General features: G+C 30.5%; 1 protein-coding gene across 7 annotated transcripts in view; it reads right to left on the bottom strand.

Annotated features, from left to right (window-relative positions):
* Positions 1-753: 753 nt before the first annotated feature.
* The window catches only part of LOC120766575 (complexin), a 215,084-nt gene continuing 192,928 nt past the window's right edge, over positions 754-22,909 (bottom strand). For 4 of the 7 annotated variants that reach the window (XR_005704606.1, XR_005704604.1, XR_005704603.1 and 1 more), the window contains 2 exons: positions 11,420-13,665; positions 8,670-8,697 (listed from right to left, as the gene is read on the bottom strand). Coding sequence is in view for 1 of the 7 variants with exons in the window: in XM_040092168.1 (XP_039948102.1) it covers positions 1,110-1,171 (62 nt within the window). In the remaining 6 variants the exon portion in view is untranslated. Of the gene's footprint in view, positions 1,172-8,111; positions 8,698-11,419; positions 13,666-22,909 lie in introns of those variants that run through there. The other 3 variants (XR_005704605.1, XR_005704607.1, XM_040092168.1) reach the window with 2 other exon arrangements.

Raw genomic sequence — 22,909 nt, forward strand, 5'->3', positions numbered from 1 at the left:
AAGCTGAATTATATTAATTACAAATTTTTTGAAAAATTTTTAAGCAAAATCTACTAAAGTAGTTTTAAAAAACACTTTTAAACTCGTAAGCTTTACGGCTTCAGAAGGTTTTGTATTTTCAAAATGTATTTTAATTTTATCTATTACTTTTAAAACTTTCTGAAATTGAAATAAAAATTGGTGAAAGCTAGAAATTCACATACCTCTTAAAAGCTTTCATTAGTGGTATTAAAAGCTAAATTATATTAAATAAAGAAATTCGAAAAATTTAAATCAAATTCTAGTCTATTAAAGGTCTATTAAAATTTAGTGCTCAGAAATAAGAAATTGCCAAAAGTTTGCAAAGAGCCTTTACTTGCTTTAAAACCAATAACTTTTTGTATTATATAAGCTCTGTTTTTACCTACATTTGTATTTACAACCAATTGGTCTGTTTGTATATCTAAATTTGAATTAGTTTCCGTATGTCTAACTTATTGGTGGTTGCTTCTGCTCTAATTCAATTAATATTATATATACGTATTTCAAGTTATTTTTTTTGTTTATATAACAAATTAGGGCACTAAATTATATTTAAAATATAAATTTGGAACAGAGTTTAATGTATGTAATGTTTGTAAATATATTTAATCTCGTTAGACTTTGTTGCTAGGCTGCATTTCAGTTTTTATATATTTTTTTATATTTTTTATATTTCTTCACTAATTTTGTGTGAAATTTTAATTACAAGAATTTCGGGTTTTTGTTATTACTTTTTTGGTAGATTATTTTTTCATTTATTTTCTGTTTATTATTTCTCTGGCTTGTTGACAATTTTGGAAATTTTGAAACCGCATTCCGAAAAGTTGTTTCTTTGTATAGTTTTTGGCATTTGAGCTTTGCACGCATACACACGGTGTATGTGAGTGGGGCTGTCTGTAAACTCAATACTCGCAAGTGAAATTGTGCTTTTTATGTATTGCTTGCGCTTTTGCTTTGTTTGTTTGTGATTTGCGCGCTGTTTACTGTTAGAGTTAGTTATTGTTGCTGCCTGCTTTGTTTGGTCATGTTTGCTGTTTTCGGCTGTGTTTGTTTGTTTTAGGTTTTTTTTTTTAGGTTTTCAAATGCAATTAAAACAGGTTTTTCAATGGGCAATTTTTAAAAGCATCACTGAGACGATTTTTCAATTTGGCTGTAAGTAAATTCGAAATGAAAAATATAAATTAAAACAAATGTCAGGTATGGATGTATGTAGCAATCGAAAAGTAATTAATTTTCAAATGAGACAAAATTTTAAAGTAACTGAAATAAAAATTAAATAAAACCTGTTTTTGAGCATTTAAGCCTTGTAAAATCTTTTTACTTGTTTGCTGTTAAAAATAGAAGAATGAAAAGTGTAAATTAAAGTAAAAGTAGAGAAGCAGCTGAAAATTGTAGATTAGTTTCGTGTAATGACATGAATAAATATATAATTTGTTTTTTTGTTAAAGAGGGGCTGAAATTTACGAACGTAGACTTTTTATACACTGATTTCGCAAGAGAAAGTTTTATAATGTTTGTAGTTTAAAGTTTTGCACTGAAATATATTTGGTTAAAACATTTTGACGTGTCAGCAGCGCATAAATCGAAAAATGGCTAACGGACTAGAAGCTTTCATCAGTCTAGCTGATAAATGAGAGCTTTTTTATGAAAGCTCATCAAAGTTTTCTGAAAACCTTGTAACATTAAAGAACGAATAGGATTCAAATTTGGCATAAATTTGTTTGAAAATAATATACTTTATTTTGAGGAGCTTTGTGGTTTATGACAAAGCCTAGACTGAACTGTTTAAGTACATATATCGGCATGTTTCAAATAAATGTAGATTATATTAAAATAGTCAAACTTAACAAGTATGTAAAATTTTCTCAAATTAAAAATGTTGGACATTTTTGTGAAAGCTCGACTCACATACGATCTCATTAAAAAGGAGAGTTGTAATAATAATACAACTTTATATTTCACTGTTTCCTAATGTTTCAACTGAAAACACCGAAAGCTTTAGCTCTTTAGAATAGAGATTGAGAAAAAAGAGTGACTGTTTTAGTAAACAGGAAAAGCTTTCACGCTTTTGATGAAAGCTTGCTTACACTGCTTACAGTTTCATATAAATTAAATAGTTTTTCGCTAGCTTTGTTAGCGTTAGAAGCTATAGTTCTAGAAAACGATAAAAGCTTTAAGCCGCTTGATGAAAGCTCTACGTCTCTTGATGAAAGCTCTAACTATACTGCTTTCTATGTAATTGTATTGCAGTTAAATGATTTTTTGGACGAAAACTCGAATTTTATTATAATTGAGTACACATTTATTATAAAAATGTTCTTACTCTCAAACATTTGCCTCTGGCTTCTTTCATCAAAGTAATTTTAATAATTGTTCATAACTGCTTTTATGAATGTTGACCATGATATTAGAATGATAATGACTGTATGTAGGCTTTGTGATTTATTTTTTATGAATTAAAGTAAAAAGTAGATATATGTTGAAAGGATAGTATATGATTTATGTACATCTATATTTTGAAGTTGAATATTTGTATATTGTTGTTACTATGTAGAGATTATTGAGGAGTTGGTTGTGATTTTAGTTAGAAGTAAGTGTCAAAGGAGTTATATATTTGTACACATATAGTATAAATATAAGCTATTGTATAAATATAGTAACGTGTATATGCACAAATGTCGACAATTAATAAGGATTTACCTACCTGCATGCATGATTGTTAAATATGTCTGCATATGTGTGCTGTATTACGTATATATTTATATATATTGATATGTATGCATGCACGATTCGGAATTTTTCGCCCAGTTGATAGAAAAATCGGCTAAACTACATTTTTTAAGGTTCTGTGTTAAACGCCCTAATTTTTAACCCACTACTATATATTACTTTTTATGACTGAGAGTTGCACAACTCTGCAGTGGAACTTTTAGCAAAATGAGTGTTTATTTTTTAACTAGTAACGGTATTGTTATGTCCTACAATAGAATTAATTTTATATTCCAATAACATTTTTAGTATTATGCTTTAAATTTTGGCAGAAAAACTAAACTGTGTTTCTTTCATATATGTGGATTCCCAAAACATTTACATACAAAGTGTGACTACTTTTGTGAAATGCTTTGTAATGCCACACATGCTGCAATTCTTCTGCGTAGTTGTGTGTGAAATATTCATGAGGATGTTGTGAAGTTATCGATATGTGGAAATACAAGTATATATAGATATGTGACATTCCTGTGCGAACCTACACATCAAGATGTTAGAGAAAGTGCAATGTTAAAGAGTGGTGAAATTGTAGCAATCTACCGTTCATAATTGGAGTACAAATTCATACACGACTTTATGTGCAACAATTAATTACAGTTAAAATGAAAGCTATGACAGTCGCCGCAATCAGTTTTTTGCAAAGTAAATGTAGATCCAGGCGAGCGACGTGTGTCCAGTTGACAAATGTTTACATTCAAGCGGCTTAAGTGTTCCGGCCAACACCACCAACAACTTCAAACAACTTCAAAGCACGTTTGTCCGCGTCGACATTTGCCCTCACTTACTTACCAATTAAAAAATGCTTTTAAACTTTTTACGTATGAAATGCCAAATCTTTTTCATACAAGCTGAAATTATAAGAGAGGCACACACACAAACTTACCTTATAGACTTGTATAATATATGCATATATATATAGTTATATAAATTTAGTAGTTAATATTTAAAGACATATTATTCGATTATGAAGTACACATGTAGTTTGTATGTAATAAATGTCTATTTGGCTGTTGTAGTTTTTGGTTTTTGCACATTTGACAGACAATAGCAAAATTGTGATTTACTTTTATGATTATTTATTTACAATGAGTATGCAAGTATGCTTGTAGGCATGTACGCAGCTAGTGACAGTTAGAAATATGGATGCTAAAAAATATATTTTGCGTGTTTTCAAGTATGAAATTTATAGATTTTGGTAAATGTGGAGAGTGGAGAAGAGTTCGTGAAAGTGTTTGACGGCACAGAAAGAGGTCTAGATAAGCTATGGGAAATGCTCAAGTCTCTAGTAGATTTTATTAAGGGTTGTGTGCCAGAAACAGGTTGAGTACTAGATGAGGTAAAATATTAAAAAATATGAAGAAAGGGGTTAAAAAAATTTAGAGGAAGGCAAAAAAATTGACAGGACAAATGACATATACATATATGAAGAGAGCATCGGCTAAAGATTTGTTGAGGAACACAAGAATCAAGTCGAGTTGTAAAGTAAGTTGATTTTTAAAAGAAAAGTAGAGATTGTTTTATGGTTCCATTAAAAAAGCTAGTTCTGAGTTCCAGCTTGGATCTTCGGAAAAGAGTAGAGTCTTTACTGTGAGAACGCTTTGTTACAATATATTTTGCTTTTACTAAAAAATTGCTTTATTGGTAGAGGGTCGAAGAGCAAATCTGACAGCCCAGTTAAAAAATATCTAAAACTCATAATTGAATTTGGATATTTTTGAGGTGGTAGGCTTAGACATGGATTATATATAAAACGCAGTACCCCACGACGTATGCGTTATATATGAAAGTAAACAGGATGAGCAATCGAAATAAACAAAGTTAAAAGGGTAGACCATGGCGTATGAACGATGTTTTACTACTAATCTGCTGTTTTAACAGGCGGCAGAAGAAGGTATAAGAAATTTCTCAATGTGTTGCTGATAATGTTGATGAAAATAAATAAACCTAAAAAGGTACGCCATGACGTATGAGTGATATTTTTTGGTCTGAAAAGCGCTTTTACTAAGTGAAAGACAGCGAGATGTGCAAACGAAATAAACAAACCTGAAAGAAAACACCATGGCGTGTGAGTGGTATTTAGTTCTGTTAGACTGTTTTAACAGGCGGAAGGAGAAGGTATAAGAACTTACTCAAACCTAAGGTACGCCATGTCGTATGAGTGATATTTTTTTGAATGAGTTTCTCGTTTGCTAGTGGAACCAGAAATGGCAGCATATATACATATGCATATAAAATGTACATGCCTGTATAGTTGTTGTAACAAAATATTCATAAATACATGTGCCCACAAGTTCTAAGTGAAAGTAGAAGAGAAAGTGGAAGCCAGTTACATGTTTTTTGTTGCTGTTTTTAGTTATGCATGTATATGCTAAGAAAGTTATAGAGAGAGTAAATAAGTAGCAGTAGTAAACGAGTACGTTAAGAAATAAAAGAACAACATTCAGATTTTGTTTTTAGTTTATATAATTTTATTTAAGTTTTTAGTTTTTTTGTTTTTGTTTGTTAAATTTTCAAAGTAACAATTTAATTAATGCAACATCATTTTTGTTTTTCTGTTTTTTGTTTTTTTTTTTTCATTTTCATCTTCTTCTTGTTTGTATTTCACATTTTGCCATGTATGTATTTTTATGAGCTTGTTTTTGCTTGCCTTTGTTTTTGTTGTTTTAGCAAATTTTTTGTATCTGCTCGTGTATTGAAATGTTGGTTTACTACCAACTGCTCACTATAATATATGTATATGTTTTTGTTTGTATAAATGTGTGTTTTCGCTTTTGTTGTTAATTTGTTTGGATCTGTATATGTTTTAGTTGCGTTTATTTTGTTTGCTTTGCATGTGAGTGTGTTTTCGTTTGCTACATGCTGCTTTGTTGTAAAAGTATTTGCATTTTTAGCCTCGTGCTGGTTTGTTGTATCACTTGCTAAATGTTTTTCATGCAGTTCACATACTATTTTACACGCATTTCAAAATACATTTACAAATTTCGTTTTTTTTTCTGTCTGCGTGTGTTATGCCAATTCCATTTATGTATATGGGTCTGTGTGTTTGTTCAAGTTTTTGTTGTGTTTTTTACATTTTAAGTTTTGCCTAATTTTTCGTTTTTATTTAAATTTTTCTATATAATACATATGTATATACTTGAATTTATATATATATATATATATATATATATTTATGCACTTCACTCAAATGAAATGAAGAAGGCTTACAACAAATATATTTGCTGTTGTTTGGTTTTTATTATATCTCTGTTCTTTGGCTTCACCTAATTTATGCCAGCGCTCTTTGCTTCGTTTTGTATTTTTTTCTCATTAATTTGCATTTATGTTTTTTTTTAATTTCAGCTTCTATATTATATAAACAATCTCTAGTATGAAAGTTAAGGGTTCGAAGGTTGTTTCTAGTATGTAAAGCTTTAGAAGTTTAGGAGTCATTATTAAATAGAAATTTATGCTCAAATATTTTTTATTGAGAAAACCAAGTTTTAAGTTTTTTAATAAAAAAAGAAAAAAAAACATCAGATTTTTGTAGTTTTCATATTAGAATATTCACCAAAACATGTTATTCTTGAGGGTATTTAAGACTTTTTAGTAGTTTTGTTTTGCGCTCTAAGTAACTATTGTGCTAAGAAATGTGGGTAGTTATAGGTTATTCGAATATTTGTAGCAACAGACTGCTTGAGAGTCGTAAGGGTTTGATGGTTTTCCAAAAAATTATACAGTTTTTGGTTTATTTGGATGTAAATACAGAAAAGTATGTTAAATATCTTCATTTGAAGGTATAAATTATGTTTTAAGGAGTTTTGCATAATTTTTTAAAAATTGTCTGTAGCTTTCTCGGAGTTTGTCATATATAATAATACGCATACTGCGGTATATTTTTATATTTGGTTGTTGTTAGAAGGAAGTTTTTAACAAAACTAGTGTATTTAATAGAGACAACATTTTTTTTACTGATTTCTGAAATTTTTGTTTGGCTCTTTCAATTTCGTTGACTCTTTAGTTTAAGCAAGAGCGTTATTTGGTTTTGTTTCTTATTTTTGTTCATAAGTATCGTACTATAATACATCACAAAGCCATAAACAACAATTCTAAACATTGCGCTAAAGAAATATTTTTTACACAGTACATACAATAAATACATTTGCTAGATTTGTTATTATTATTTTAATTTTTTTTATAACAAACATACATGCAGAGCTCGTTTTTAGAGTTTTCAGAGGCAAAGGCAGCAAGAGGGTTGCATGAAAAAATTCAAAGTACATAATAAAAAGAAATATATATATAAAATGTATAAAACAAAACTATAAAAAAATTTATAAAAATATATATAAAAAAATGTATATAAAATAATTGTATTTTAAAATTTAAAGTAATGAAATAGATATGGAAGGAAAATAAATGAAGAAACAGTATTTTTGCATAAAATTTTCTTGAAAAAAATTAAAATAAAGAAGAATAAAAAATAAAAATAAAAAAGAAATGTTTTCTTTTTATGTTAATAAAAAAACCTGTTAATTTCGCAACCGCCAGCTCTCGAGCTTTTCTTTTGTCTGCTATTGTTTTGTTTATGTATCGTATTACCAGTTATTGTGACTTTTTTGTTATTGTTGCTGACTTTTCATTAGTAAAGTTTATTTTTTAAGAGCAGCTCAAATTTTTCTTCTTAATAATTCAATTCAACCTGATTTAAAATTAATTTTTAGCCTTTCGTTAATTAATATGTAACATAATATATTTTTTCTTACTAAAATTAAATAACATTTAACTAAAATCAACAAGCAAAAAGCTTAACAGTTATATATTTTCAGTACTTTTAGAAAACAAATAACAAATTTTTCCTATATAAGCTAACGTAACTGTTTGTATTAATAGCAAAAAATATGGACACAACGTTGACACACGTTTTGTATTTAGTTAATATTTGCTATTTTCATTCATTTAGCTGGAAACGTTTTTAATACTACACATAAGCCTAGTTCCAAACCAATTTTTTTCTTAGCGAATACGTGAACCTAAATGAAACTTGTTTGAAGAAAAGCAAGAAAGAGAGAGAGAGTATGAAAGAAATAGTGAGAGCAAGAGGGTGAAAGATGACGGAAAATTTCAGAAAAAGAATATGCTTTTCAATATCAGCATTAGTATGAAAGACGTACTATGAATTTTTGCCCGAGAAGCTGCGAATTTCAGCAATTAAATGCATTTTCATGTCGTCATAGCTCTTTGGAATCATGGTTGAATTTTGAAAGGTTTGTAAAGCAAACATTTTTATATACACAGTGTGGCCAACATTTCACGAAGCTAATTTATATATTCATCTTTTCGACGAATTCTCATTAAATTTTGCTTAGAATTTTGATAAATATATTTTCAAAATGCATGCCATTCCTCCAATGGCTTAATTTATGAACTAAAGCATTTACACATAAGTCACGTAACCTCATAAAAATCGCGACTAATCACAAATAATTAGCATGAAAAGCACCATGGCCTACAACCAAAAAAACACCAACAAATGTATACTCTAGGTTACAATGAGAAAAGGCGCAGGTAGAAAGATATACATGTAGATTTTATACTATTTTTATAGCATTGCATTATGTACGAACATGTGGCGCTTGTGTTGCAATCCCTGTGTGTGTGTGCTTCCGGTTGCGTATGCACCATTCCGCATCGAGTATCGAAGTGTTGAGTTGTGAGGTGGTGAGAATTGGTTCAAGCCATTTTGTGGTTGTAACTCTTGTAGTTGTTGCTGTTGTTGTGCACGCGCATGTCATAATGTTTGTGATTTGTCGTTTACACTTGTCTGGCTTACTTCGTAACACACATACTTATGTACATAATTTCAGCTTCAATTTCGGTAAGCCTCAAAATCGAGCTTGTTTTATTATATATTTTCAAATACATTGACTACTTATGGGCGCATAACAGTTACACATATTGCAAGAGCATAAAACATTTAGTAATAAATACACACATTCACATAGAGACCATTAATTGTTTTGTTGTTGTTGATGTTGTTGTTATTATTGTTTTTACAATTAGCACAATTAAATTGTCGAAAATAAACGAGTGACAGCAAGGAAAAGAGAAAGAGAGAGAGAAAGATAAAGAAAATAGAGAAAAAAGAGATAGTAAGTGACATTGATAAATATATTTTTATGTCAGTTTAAGTTTGTATATAGAGTATAGTATATATATAATTAATACGCTTATGGTAAAAAATTTATATATAGAGTATTTATATGTAATATGTTAAATATATGTGAATAAAAAATCGAAATGAGACAAAAAAATTACTTCCCCTAACGGCATATACATAAGTTGTATGTGATGAAAATTGTAAAAGAAAAACATGCACCGTTGCCGTTATATATATACATATATATATATATATATAATGTTGCATGTATTTATTAAAATGTGGCGCGAGGTATGCTTATATATAACTATATAGTATATAATCAAGTCATACATACTTATAGCGCGGTTTTATGTGCAGCAGTGCAATAAATATTAAATGTTTATGTGCATATTTATTGTTATAAACGTAATGTAAGAGTTTATATATACAAACATTTATATAAAAAAAATTTATGAATTATTCGTTGTTTATGAAACAAGATGAGTTGTGATTTGTAGTTCGTATGAGTTGTGTAGATAATCCACTAAGCTCGCTGGACTGATTAAAATAAAGAAGGAATAATGAGAGATAGATGGGCTATGTAAGGTGAAGTAAGGTTGGATGGTTGATCCATCGACAACGCGTGGAGATCACGCTCGGACCATTATGCAGAGTCCTTCGTGGTGCCAAGCGAAAAACCCTAAAGTAGAATATCAGCTACCGGAAAAGGCGCCCTGAACTTAACACAAGTTTATTTCTCTTTCCGCATTTCACCTGGATGTCTAAAAGCTTGAGAGCCGAGATATATTTGCCTTGATGTATGCGCTAAGCGGATATAGTGGAATTTTTTTTGGAATGTAATTCAAGGAAACGGTTTCGAAGTACTTTAGAACAATTTCTTTTGACACTACTTTTGAAAACTGGTCAAAAGGATTCATAGTTGAAAAAAATGTTCAAAATGAAAGCAAAATAATCTATTGGATATTTTTTTAGTCTATTAGATAAACGCTAAATATAAAATAGCTTACATCCAAGGAATGTATTGTTGGAAAATGTATCAAATTGGTTTAAAAATAGTTTTTAATCACTTTCTGTCTTTTAAATGCAAACAGTGAAGAAAAATAAGCATTCATTCAAAGGATGAAAACTCATTCCAGTACTAGAAAATCATAATGTATGCATTTCCAGTTTCTCATATGCGTATATCATTGAGAGTTAGAGTTTTCCTCTTGACGGTGAAGAAAAAATCATCCATCGAAGGCATGTATGTATAATATATACCTTGAAGGACTAGTAAATCACATTATCATAGAATTACATTTGTATATAGCGTATGCTTGATGAGTTTTGTATCCACTTTTATGGTAAATAATTTATGCCTTTTAGTTGAAAAAGAACTTGATGAGAGTTTTACATAAAATTTTCTTTCTTTTTCGTTCGATGAATAGGTTAAATATTTTGCTTAAACCTATCACAGCTGCATTTGCGCACTTGACTTACAACCTACGGCATACAATACAAACATACAGTTGTATGTTATTATATAATGGCAAAAATTCTCAAACTACTTAATTTTTACAATTTATCCTTTACTACACAGATACATTTACTTTTGGTACAATTATAACGAAGTCTATGCTACAATACTACAAAATATTTTTTTTAGAGGGATAAAGTATGCATAATTTTTTCTGGATTATTGTTGGGTATACTCATGCTTTCTGTGGTATTCAGTGCTGTATCCAAAAATGTAGGCGGGGCTTTGAGTGGTGCATTATTTTGATATTTTCTTCAAAAGATTTATCGGTTGTTTGTTTGCTATTATCTATCACAAATTTGCTTAAATCTGTTTTGCTGCCTAAAACATAAACGCTCTGGCGATTTGCTGGGCGAACAGAGCTACATATGTTGGCAGTAACAGAATCGTATGAATACATTATTTATAATAATTTTTTAATTAAGACTATTAATTCCTATAAATGGTACTATATATGTGCTTGGCTGGCTATTGCGGCCTATGAACGGTTGAATGATGGTATGGTTTTATATAAGTATGTGGTAGGTAAACGATATATTGTGTATGCTTCTGAGAATGATTTAAGAAAATGGCATGTATTTTATGGTGTCTACTATAACGGTTCTATGTTGGACTGTGATAAGAAGTTTATGCTTCAAAAATTTCTTGTTTTTTTTTTGGATTTTTTTTGTTTTTGTTCTATAATTATGGTAGCTTTCAGAAACAAATATTTTCATAATTTGATTTTTTTAATAATATTTTTACTATTTTTTATGGAAATTACTCTTTTATATAATCTACTTTTATGTATTTGTATGAGTTACTTGATGAGCTGTTTGAAAATATGTTTTGTTTCTCTCAACAAAGAAATAAAGTTTGTAAAAAATAGCTTAAAAATCAGTAAAACACATCAACTAAATACTCAAATATGTATCATAGAAATTACTTTAATGAGGACTATGTATATGGAAAAAATTTTGCGTTTTACTTACATTTGCAGTTTCTTCGTTTCAGTGTAATCTCAGAGGTTAGGGCTCATTGTGTGTATGTTATTTATTTTGAGGGAGTTTAGTAAAAGAAAGAAATTGTACAGATTAGCCAGTTGTTTGCTGAAATTTGTGTCTCATAGATTGTTTTTGGTTGTTTTTTTTCTTAAATAACATTTTGCCAATATCAATAACAAATCACCAATTTCGAACAATTCAAAAATGCAATTTCGTACAATTTTGGCTTAACTACAAAACTCTACTGTATATAGTCGGCTGCTTTCTGTGCAGCAACGCTGTCATTTGCAAGTACATGTACATGTGTGGGTGGTATTATGCAAGTAAGCGAGCCAACTACGTTGCAGTGTTGGAATTTTTAAGGTTAGTTACGACTTTTACGAGTATTTCGAATAGTTCGCGTGTTTCTTTGGACATTTTCAAGTGTGTTACGTTTGCATAGATTTCGCTTGTGGCTTGCAGGCTCTGTTAGAGCAGAGTGAAATAGATTTTTTATGTTTTGTTGTTTTGAGAATGCTTTACTAACAATGCGCTTACTGTGCTTTATACAATTTGTTATGTCTCATTTGTTATTGTATTAGATATTTGTTGTTATGTATGCCAAAATTTGCGTACTCGTTATATTAAATGATAGTTGTTGTTTTTTTTTTGTTTTTGTATTTTAAATTTTATTTAAATTTTGAAGGCATTTTCGTTTTAGGTTTTCTATATCTCTCTCTCTCTTTCTCTCTCATACTTCAGTTGTTACTTCATCTCTGCTTTATTTTTGCAATTTTCAAACTGTTACGCTATTCCTACTTAGATTTTTTTTGACATGCGCTACTGCTTCGCTGCTCGGCAGCAATCTTTCCTTTAGGTTTTCGCTTCGCGAGCGTTTGATGAGCATGACTTTTATAACGCTCGCGAACAATATCGCGTAGTGTTGTTCACTCTTTTTTAAATGTGCATCCCCCCTCGGTCAGCTGCGCTCGTTGTCCACATTTTTGTTGCATATTTATTGTTTGTTGTGTTTTTTTAGGCAGCACTGCTTTTGTTGTTGTTAGTGGAATAGCGTATGTAGCATTCGTTGACAGTGTTGTTGTTTGGATTTTGCATTGCGTGCGCTGTGTGTTTTTTGGTTTTATTATGTAATTTTATTTTTATTTTTTTTTGGTTGCATTGTTTTTGTAATCTGCATTGTGGCGCGTATCTGGCGGTATAGCGTTGCTTGTTCACTTACTTAACGGTGTTCATGTTTTTTTGAATTTTTGTGGCTTGTACGGTGTGAGTTTTATCAACATTTCCTCGTTAGATCATTGTGTGATTAATTTATTTGCTTTGTGTCTGTTTGTTTCGCTGCATTTACGCATATTTGTGGCAAATATGTCTGTGCAATGCGCAAATATGTTTAATTTTATTATTGTTTTTCATATATTTGTTTGTGTTTTTATTGTAAGTGATCTTTTCTATATTTGAAATTATTAGTTAATCCGCATTTTTACTGTTATCTGCTATTTGTATATATAATCCTGCGTAAATGTAGTGTTAATTGTTTGGTTGAAATAATATTTTTTGGTAATTTACTAATTTATTTAATGACTTTTTAAACAATTTCTCATTTACTCCTTTCATTTATATATATACTTGCTTTTAGTTGTATATAAGTACGTAATTATTTATTTGCTATATGTTATATGTGTATATATTTATACGCTAGTATATGCGCCATTTACCAGCGTTTTGGTTGTATGTCCTTGGGTGTTTTGGTTTTGGTTTTGCTTGTTTGCTTTGTTATGGTTGTCGGTCTTAATTTCGGTTACTGCTACTTCTTTTTGCTGCAGTTGTTGTTTGAGTATATATATATGGTTTATATATATATATATTTGTTATGTATATATTATATAAGTTTATTTGGGAAGTGGGGAAAATTTGTTGTAAGTATTTTGGTTGTTGTAATTTTGTTATATATTGAGTATTTTTGTTATATTATAGCATTTTTACCGTTATAATTTATGCTTTCAATTATATATATTTGTTTATATATATGTTATGCTTTGTTATATATTTCTTGCGTACGCATTTGCTTGCTTCATTTATTTGTGTTATTTTGTTGTTGTTGTTGTATTTGTTTTGTTTATATATGTAGGTATAATTTGGTATTCATAATCATATGATGACATATCACTGCATGACACATTTTCCCTCTATTTGAGTTTTTAGCTCATTTACTTGCGTTTCTATTTGATTTTTCAGTTCTGTAAGAAGAAATTGAGTAATGGAAACAGCAATAAATAAGCGTGTTATTGTAGGATAGACTACAATAGTACATAAAGACACAAAAAAAACCAGACCATTTACATTGCTTTAGTTTGAGCATTTGACATTGTTGTTGTTATGGAGTTAGTAAAGTAGTTTCTTGTGTTCATTTCATTTCTTTAAAAATACTTTTTATTTTCATTATTTATTTTTTCTGTTGACTGTGTGCGGTGTACTTTTAGACATTTAGACATTACAGTTAGTTGTGTCAATAGAGCACATCAAGAAAGTATATATAGAGTTTCGAAATTGTTCCTTGCTGGCCCATGCACTCAACGCATTCACGCATCAAATTGTATACCTTGATTTTAGTTGTTTTTTTTTTTGTTTGGTATAAAGCCGGCTGGCCCACCGCCGGTGGCCTATGGCTGGCGCAAATGTTTTGGGCGCATGGTATATACGTATACATATAGATATATACATACATATATTGAGAGAGAGTGGATAGTGAGTGTTACATAGCAAAAGTAGTAGCAATAGTACTAGATAGTAAGTAGTTAGTATACTGAGGGAGTAGCGATAGTGAAGAGTACACACACATGTTGCAAGAGGGAAAAAGCTCAGTTGCTGTATTTTTTTCGTTATGATGAAATTTGTTTATGTGTGAATATTTAGTATTCAAGTTCATATTTACTTAATAAAATTAGTGTTTTATAGATAGCAAGTTATATTATACTTTGGTTTTTAGTTTTTATTATAAGTACAGTACTAAAATATTGTTTGTGAGGTTAGGTTGTTGATTGAGGAAGTGTACAAAAATTAAGTGCATTCAAAAAGTAGGTAGAAATATAAAATGATATAAAGATTATTTTACGAAATATGGTGTTGATAATCATTTTTTTGTTTGTTAGTGAGACTAAGTTCAAAAATATGCTTTCTTAATAATATGAGAAAACTCGGTAAATAAAACAAAATTACAAAGATAATTTCTTCATTTTAATTACGTAGAACTGTTTCACGAAAATATAATGGTAATAAAAATGTTAAATTTTTTACTAGAATTCGGTAACAAATCCTTTAGAGATGTTTATTTAGTTTAAATCACTGAAAACTAAAATATTAAATTAAAGATTAAATTTTCATTAGATTTTGCTAATAAATTTTGTTATAAATATTAATTAATTTTTGTTTTTTAATATAAATTACTAACAACTAGCATAAAAAATAATAGTGAAAAATTTAGTTTTTCATTAGAATTCGCTAATAAATTTGGGCTTAAATACTTATTAAATTTTATAATTATAATAAATTTTTTTTTGTAGCATTTGGAAACCTTTAAGTGCATTCCAAGTTTTATTATGAACCAAATGTAAATAAAACTTGCAAATTTGCTTTTATATCTCCTTCGAAATAATTGAGTATTTGTTCTAGGATGTTGGCATATACATAAATAGAAACAAAGTCATTAAAATTTTATATCAATGGATTTTTGATTGTTCTTTCGATATTTAAGATTTGTCTGGTACGAGTATAAAAGCATATAACTAGAAAAAGTTTTATAACTTTTTTCATATTCAGGTTTATTTCAAAGAACGTTTTCGTTTGAAATTGACCTTCCCCAAACGTACTTTTTTGGTTTCTTAATTTGAATAAAATATTTTTTTTTACATAACTTTAAGTGTTACAATGTTTAATTTAAATTTTTTTATTTAATTTTTATTTTGTTTGTATTTTATTATTTTTTTTAGTTTTGCATTAAATATTTTTTAATTTTTTTAAACTATTTTAATTTTTTTTTTAATTTATTTTTATTTTAAGTTTTTTTTTGTTAAATGTTTTACTTTTGATAGTTTTTTTTCTACTGAATTAATTTTGTTTTATATATTTAAGGATTTGAGTTAAATATTATTTTAATTTTTTAAACTATTTACATTTTTTTTATTTGTTTTTAATTTTAATAATAAGTTTTAATTAAATATTTTTAATTTATTTTAATTTTTTAATATTTAACTTTTTAATTTTGAATTTTGCTAATTAATTTTATTTATGTTCTTATTTGCTATTGGTTTTCGCATAAAATATTTATAAAATTTTAAAAAATTATTTTATTAATTTGTTATAATTCATTTAATTTTCTTTTAATTTTTAATAATAAGGTTTTGAATTAAATTGTTTTTTTTTTTATAATTTTTAGTTTCTGCATTAAATATTTTTTATCGTTTTTTATTATTTTAATTTTCTGATATTTAATATTTATTTTTTTTAACTTTTCTTTCTATTAATTTTATTTTTTTAATTAATTATTTTTTTTTTCTAAATTTGCTGCGTATCTATTACTTCGAAAATAAAGTTATAATTTTACGTACGGTATATCAAGAGTTGGGCTTCGATGTTACTCATACGACAGGGTGATTAAATTTCGTTAATATTATGGGCAGCTAATTCGATATAACTACTTAGTATATTTATCTGAAATTTTAATTTCAGTGTTCAATTATTTTTTTTTTAATTTTTTTCTAATTCCTAAACAAATCTCACTTAGAAATATTTTTTTAGAAAACTCACTGAAAGGCCACTTTCAGCATCACAGAACAAAGTTCAAATGGTTTTAATCACACTTGCTGCTGATATGAAAACTTTATAGCATCAGTGCAACACGAATAAGCTCACTTTTCGCGGCAATTTGTAAGCTCCACCGTCCGCAAGTAAGTACCCGCATTAAGAGTAAAAGTAGTTGCAGTATCTAGCAGTAGTAGTAGTAAAAATAGTAGTAGTAATAGCAGCAGTATTTTGCGCGCTTAATGATGTTTTAACACGCCATTAATACTCATGATTTTACTATGTGACAGTGTTGCACTTAAAGTAGTGGCATTAAGTAGATTTGCAGCACAAGTGGTTGTAGTGGAACAATTGTAAAGCAATTTTGTTGTAAACTGCGTTTATATGTGTTAACTCGGCTATAATCGCGTAAGCGGTGTCAACGCCAATTAAGAAGAAGAAGCGTTTATATGTGCGCCAGGTAACATACTTCAGCAAGGTAATGCGTGCTGGATTTTTTAAAACTATTTCTCAACAAAAAAGCGAAAATTGGCAAGCTATTAAGAGATTAGTAAATATAACTTATAAAGTATATAATGTACTTAGAAGAAATGGTTACGAATCGAGTTCGAAGCTTATTTTGAAATGTAAGACTTAAAGGCTTCTATTTCGTTTTTGCATTTAATTGTTCCTAAAAAACTCTTCACCTACGTGATTTCATACTCGTGCAACTCTCCATTCTTTAAAGAACGAAAAGCAGTAGTAAAAAATACTATATAAATTATACGTTATATTTAGTTACTTTATATAGCTATATTTACTAGAATACTGGAGCCAATGTTTGAATAAAGCTCCACTAAAAGCTCGCTCCAGGCAGCTCCTAGTATTGCCTAAATTAAACAACTAGCAAATAACACGCAAGCACACGCCTTGCTAACCACAACAACAGCTCACTCTACTCTGTAACCTGTCCATCCTATCTTCAATTTTATCAAACGACATCTGTTGTTTATAACCCAAATTTTTTTATGTCTCTACGCGTTTAATGAATAAATTTCTTCATTAATTTCGCGGACATCCTTTCCTTTATTGGCTCGTTAATGGTAATTTGCCGGCTTACAAATTTATTACCTTATAATAAATATGAAAAATTGTAATGAGTTTGCGTTGCCACATGTTACATGCAAGTCGTTGGGATTTATGGCCAGCTGGGCTGTTGGTCGAGGCGCAGCAGGCTGTTATGTTATTTGAAGCATTTGGCCTGAAATCACACCATTATTTAGAATCACTTAACCTGGCCGCTATATAAGTATTTAATGTACAGTTTTGCCTGTTAAGGACGGGCCATGAATTTTAAAATAAGAATTTGCGGCCCAGTAATGGGCTAAAAAACAATTTAATTATACGTGCCTTGCCATAGGCGAGTTGCCAATAAATTACTCATACGCCCGGGTGTGGCGCACAACAGAAGTGCTGCAGATTTATTAGATTAGCATTTGCCATTAGCGTTATTGCGGTTGATATTTTTATGTTAGACAGTGGATTAATCACTAGAAAGTAAGTTTCTTTTTTGTATTTGAAAATAAATTTTTCTATTATAATTTTGAGAAGGGCAATGGAAGGTTATTGGCCGAACTAAAAGTACATTAAAAGTGATTTTATTTACGCTAAGCAATGCTTTAGTAATAGGCAGGGAGTATTCTCTAGATGAAGGGAATAGCAGGCATTTATTATATTTGTATATATTTTCTACTATTTTCGTCCTGAGTTATAAATGAACATCACGGCAAGTTGAAATTTGTCGTCTGTTTGAATACACGCATTTTTTTTAGATATCGATATGAAAACTTACCCACATCCTTTTCTACTTAAGAAACTGATCGGTAGTCCGAATCGCTGAATCGCTAAATTCTGCTAAGCAAAGCTTTTTTGTTTAACAGGTTATATTCTCTAAGTTGAGCATAGTATGGGATTTATCCAAAGCAACTCTTTTTTTTCCGAACATATTGCTTGCATTGAAACACCAAAAACGTTAAAATTTTAGTTCTTGTTACTTTTTGTCATACTGTCGCCTTTTACAACATTTTTTCTTCCACCTCCTTCTACACTCCCAATTATATATTCACCATTTGCTAACAGGCATACATAAAACCAATATTTGCCAACGAAATTACTTAATTGAAGTATTTACTTAAAATTAGTGTAGGCAAATGCATTTGAATAAAATTTAGCCGTAGTTGGCAAGAGGCACCTAATTGGAAGAAGAAACTAAAAGAGTTTATTTAAAGCTTTTGAATTTTAATTGAATTCGCAAGCAAATTGAAAAAGGAAATCTTCATAGTTGCATTGCAAGGCGCAGCCAACGTTACCACGGCAAATTGGTGCGGTTGGCACAGCTGCAGCAGCCAAAATGCAAATGATTGCGGTGCACCGAAGTAGCAAGGCGAACGCTTAAGATTTTAGATGTAGTTTTTTAATTGCGGATTGTTGAATTTCACTCAACCGCAAAAACTTTTAATTTGCGCAAGAGACGAGATTAAATTTAAAATTTACACCAAGTGGCACTCAGTGCGGCATGCCACGTGCGGCAGCTTTAAGCGTCAAGGCGAGCTGCTTGGTTGGTTTGGTCGGTTGAGTGTGCAGATAAGTTGATAAAACCCATTTGCACGACAGATTGTTACTGTCGCTTTGCATATGCCATTTACAATTGCACTTACACTCACACACATATATATATATATATATATATATGTATATACACTTAGACTTGTTAACTGCTGTTTCTTCATTTCATTTTAAGTTTCCTATTATTCTTGCATTTCACTTGCTTGACTTGGCATTCTATTTTTTTTTTTGTTTTTGCCCGTTTTAGATTATTCATTTTCTTGTTGAGTGCCGAGTTGTTGTTGTTGCCTTCATAGCATAGTTAACAAGTGCAAATTTTCAATTTAAATGCAAGCAAACTGCTTCTGATTACGTATACGCCCCAGTGCACTTGTGCTGCCTTCAAGCGAGTGAGTGTGCATTGCAATAGATAAATACATGTATAATTGAATACGAGTGATAAAAATAAAGTAGAAGATTGCTGCTCTGACATTGTTGGGCATTCTAATTTGTTTGCCGTGTTTGGTCCCTTCAATGCTATTTGAGTAAGCACAGCTCAGTTCGCAGCTGTAGCATGTTGTTGGCCATAGTCGTGCGCCAAATCAGCAGCTCAGCTAGTGGCAATTGCATTCTCTGAAATGCTGTCTGTCTGTGCTTGAATGAATGAACGGAGCGTTGGCGTATTTAGTAAAACTTAAGAACTCATTATTTTTTCATTATACTGCTGCTGCAGCATTTTACATAATAAATTAAGCGCAAAGCGACTAAGGGCGCCCCAAGCGTGACGATAGTCGATGTTGTATGAGAAGAATTTATATGAGAAGCTTTAATTCTATTTAAATTTTATTTGTGAAGTTTCTCCTCTCATTATACCCGAGACAAAGAGTTTTTATGTCGCTCCGAAATTTGTAACGATCAGAAGGAATATGTGCAAGGTGCGCTCCACAGAAAACACGACTTTTTGAATCGAGCGGCCTTTGATAGTGTCATCTATATGTCGACTGTTGCTTTATAATCTGCTATCTTTATCAATTGTCCAGTGAGAGTTTCATAACATTTCATTGATTAAAAGTGAAGCTATTGCGTTTTAAGTGTCAGTATGTTTGTGTTATCGGTGCGAAAATGAGCTTCGAACAAAGCGTCAACATTAAATTTTGTTTTAAAATTGGTAAAACTTTTACCGAAACGTTTCAATTGATGAAACAAGTTTATGACGATGATTGCTTATCCCTTAGCAGAGTGCACGAGTGGTTTCAATGTTTTCAAAGTGGTCGTGAGGACATATAGTAAAGGACGATCAACATGTGGGCTAATCAAAATACGTGATCAACGGAAATTCCATCGAAACTGTATGTGAATTCATCATAAATCAGCCGAAATCATCCTTGGAATTCATGGAAATAGAATTGAACATCTCCAAAACATCGATTTATTGTATTTTGACCGAACATTTGGGCTTACGAAAGGTATGTGCACGGTTTGTTCCGCACAAATTGACTGACGACCAAAAATTGCTCAGAATCCGTCTCATCGATCGACGCTTGTGAAAGATTATTTGAAAAATGACATTTTAACCATTAACCACTCCACGTATTCACCTGATATGGCACCGTGAGACTTCTTCCTTTTGCATGCATGGGAAAATGCATTTTCCCATGAAAAGAAAGCGTTATGCAGACGTAGAGGCGATTCAAAAGGCTTGCACCGGCATAGGGGGGCCATACTGGCCAACGAGCTAAAACACTCGTTCGAGGAAGGAGACTATTTTGAATAAAATAAGTTGATTTTGCCGAAAAACTATGTGCTCTGTTTTTTTTTTCTAAAGTTTTGTTTACTTTGGAAACTACCTTATATTTATATATAAGGGATAAGTGTGAGTTAGCTATGTCCTTCAGTATATACGTGAAATAGTTACGCGGTATTCTCCCCGTTGAGTGGCTCAATTGCGGAAACGGGTCCACTTTAGCATACAGCTAGCTTACAAACTGATCAAAATCAAGCTTTTTATAGTTTTTTTTTTTTTTTATTTTTAAAGGGCATATGTATAGCTTCGTTGCTAGAAAAGTTAAAGTTTTTTTCTTGTTTGTAATTGAATAAATCGAAAATAAATTTTTTTGTTAGTATAAGATTATGACTAAGGCAATCTAAAGTACAAAAATTTGTATTATATTGTTTCATCCTCGGAGGAATATCAACTTGAAAGCAAACAACTTTTGATCAGACAGAGAGGTTCCAATATTCCTTGGATGTACAAACATTTTGTACATTTACATTTGACTCCCACCATCGTCCTTGACGTCACAACTGTTTAAACGATCAATTCTCGCATGGTTTTTAGAGTATTCCACAAGTTCATTAATCAACAGTGGTTCAAGAGTACGCTAATTGATGTAAATTTATCACTATTAGCATCGGTGATATCAAAACTAGTAAAATTAACTAGAAAGCACCAAGTTTCCTCTTTTTATTGTGTTAACTGACTAAAATTAAACTTATGGTCACTCACTCAGCAAATAGATATTGCATTTGATGTAGCACATTGTGTAGGTTAACGAGTATGAAATGTGGCAGGCCATTATGGTGTGTAACGGAGATACACATGCGTAATTTGCCACTCGAGTCCAGCTTTGGAACACCATCCACACAAGGAAATGCGTATATACACATATGTAAAAGCAGCAAGTCGCTTTTTATTAGAACTGTATGGCAGTGAATTTTTAATGGAATCCCACCTGCCTATTTCAAACATTTGACAGCATGAAAATTAGTAAGCTCATTTACAGCTTCACGAAAATTTCAACTGCTCTGACAGCTTTTTACTTAGTATATGTTTGAACTTGATCAGCACATTTGTACGAGTATGTATTACCTTTCACCAATAGCTATCTGCGCAAATTAAGTTTTCTACGGAGAGTTTGTTAATTTGCTTCAAGCTTTTTCTGTGGAAGAGAATTCGTATGATATTCAAGTGGGAGCGCCTCTATATGCATATTCATGTACACGCAATAGACTAAGGTTCTAAAAAAAGTGCGCAATTCGAGCTTCAATGCACATGTACTACTGCATACCCTTTATTTTGCTTGCTATTCTTTGCTATTGCTTCTCTTTTTCTCAATAAATTTCGAACTTTCCTCATCTGCTGGCCTTCTATATAATTTCTAGAGAAACACATGTGATGTGTTTCACGCAATTCTGACAGCAACAATCTGCAAGTTTTTGAAATCTTCATTTTGCGAAAATGTTTTGAACAAGTCTTCAGAAGTCAATTGAAGTGCAATTACTGATAGAAAGAGATGTGAAATCAACTGGCAAACTAAAAATTCTTTGTACGAACAAAGTGTGTTGCTATAATGAAATTGAAACTTTAAATGTAGTATTTTGGAAATCACTAGTCTTTCTGTAAAATAATGGTTCAATATGGAAAGTTTTGTAGCACCATATTGTAAAAATTTTAATTTTTATAGCGAAGACGAGATACCCTACAACATGCTATATATAAAGGCATGCTTTAGGCTATTTTGGCTCACACGAATCTACATTTGTTTCTTTGTTAGCTTTTCGAATTTTATTAGTTACTTTCTCTTGTATGTACGTTTTAGTTGCGATCACTTTTGAGAAGGTAGTTTGTTGAAGAACGCCTCTTAAAATTTTGGAAGCTTATTATCGGCTTCGTTAAGTGATCAGGAGGTTCCTTAATAATTTTTCAAGAAAAAGTAGTACCTATAAAAGTACTATGAAACCATGTAAAATATATCGCGGTATTTAATAAGAGCCAAAAGGTGCACATCTTTGATCGATTTCTTTTCAACAAAAGATTTTTCGTGGACGTGGAGAGTCGATCCGGCGTCGTTGGCAGCAGCTCGGACTGAGTTATGAAACGACTTAACGCCTTTAAGCTCAGATCTTTAATTGAAAGCGTACAAAATACAGCTTCTGCAAAAAATGAAGCCGCTCGACCTCACAAGCGATATCGGTTTGGTCTATAGGCTCTTGAAAACTTCCAAGAAAATTCAACGTTTTCGAGCTAAATTTTGTTCAACGATGAAGCCTATTTCTGAATCAATGGGTATGTAAACAATCAAAGTTGCTGCATTTAGAACA

The sequence above is a fragment of the Bactrocera tryoni genome, chromosome 1 (assembly GCF_016617805.1).
Source record: "Bactrocera tryoni isolate S06 chromosome 1, CSIRO_BtryS06_freeze2, whole genome shotgun sequence".
In the NCBI taxonomy this organism is placed as follows: domain Eukaryota; kingdom Metazoa; phylum Arthropoda; class Insecta; order Diptera; family Tephritidae; genus Bactrocera; species Bactrocera tryoni.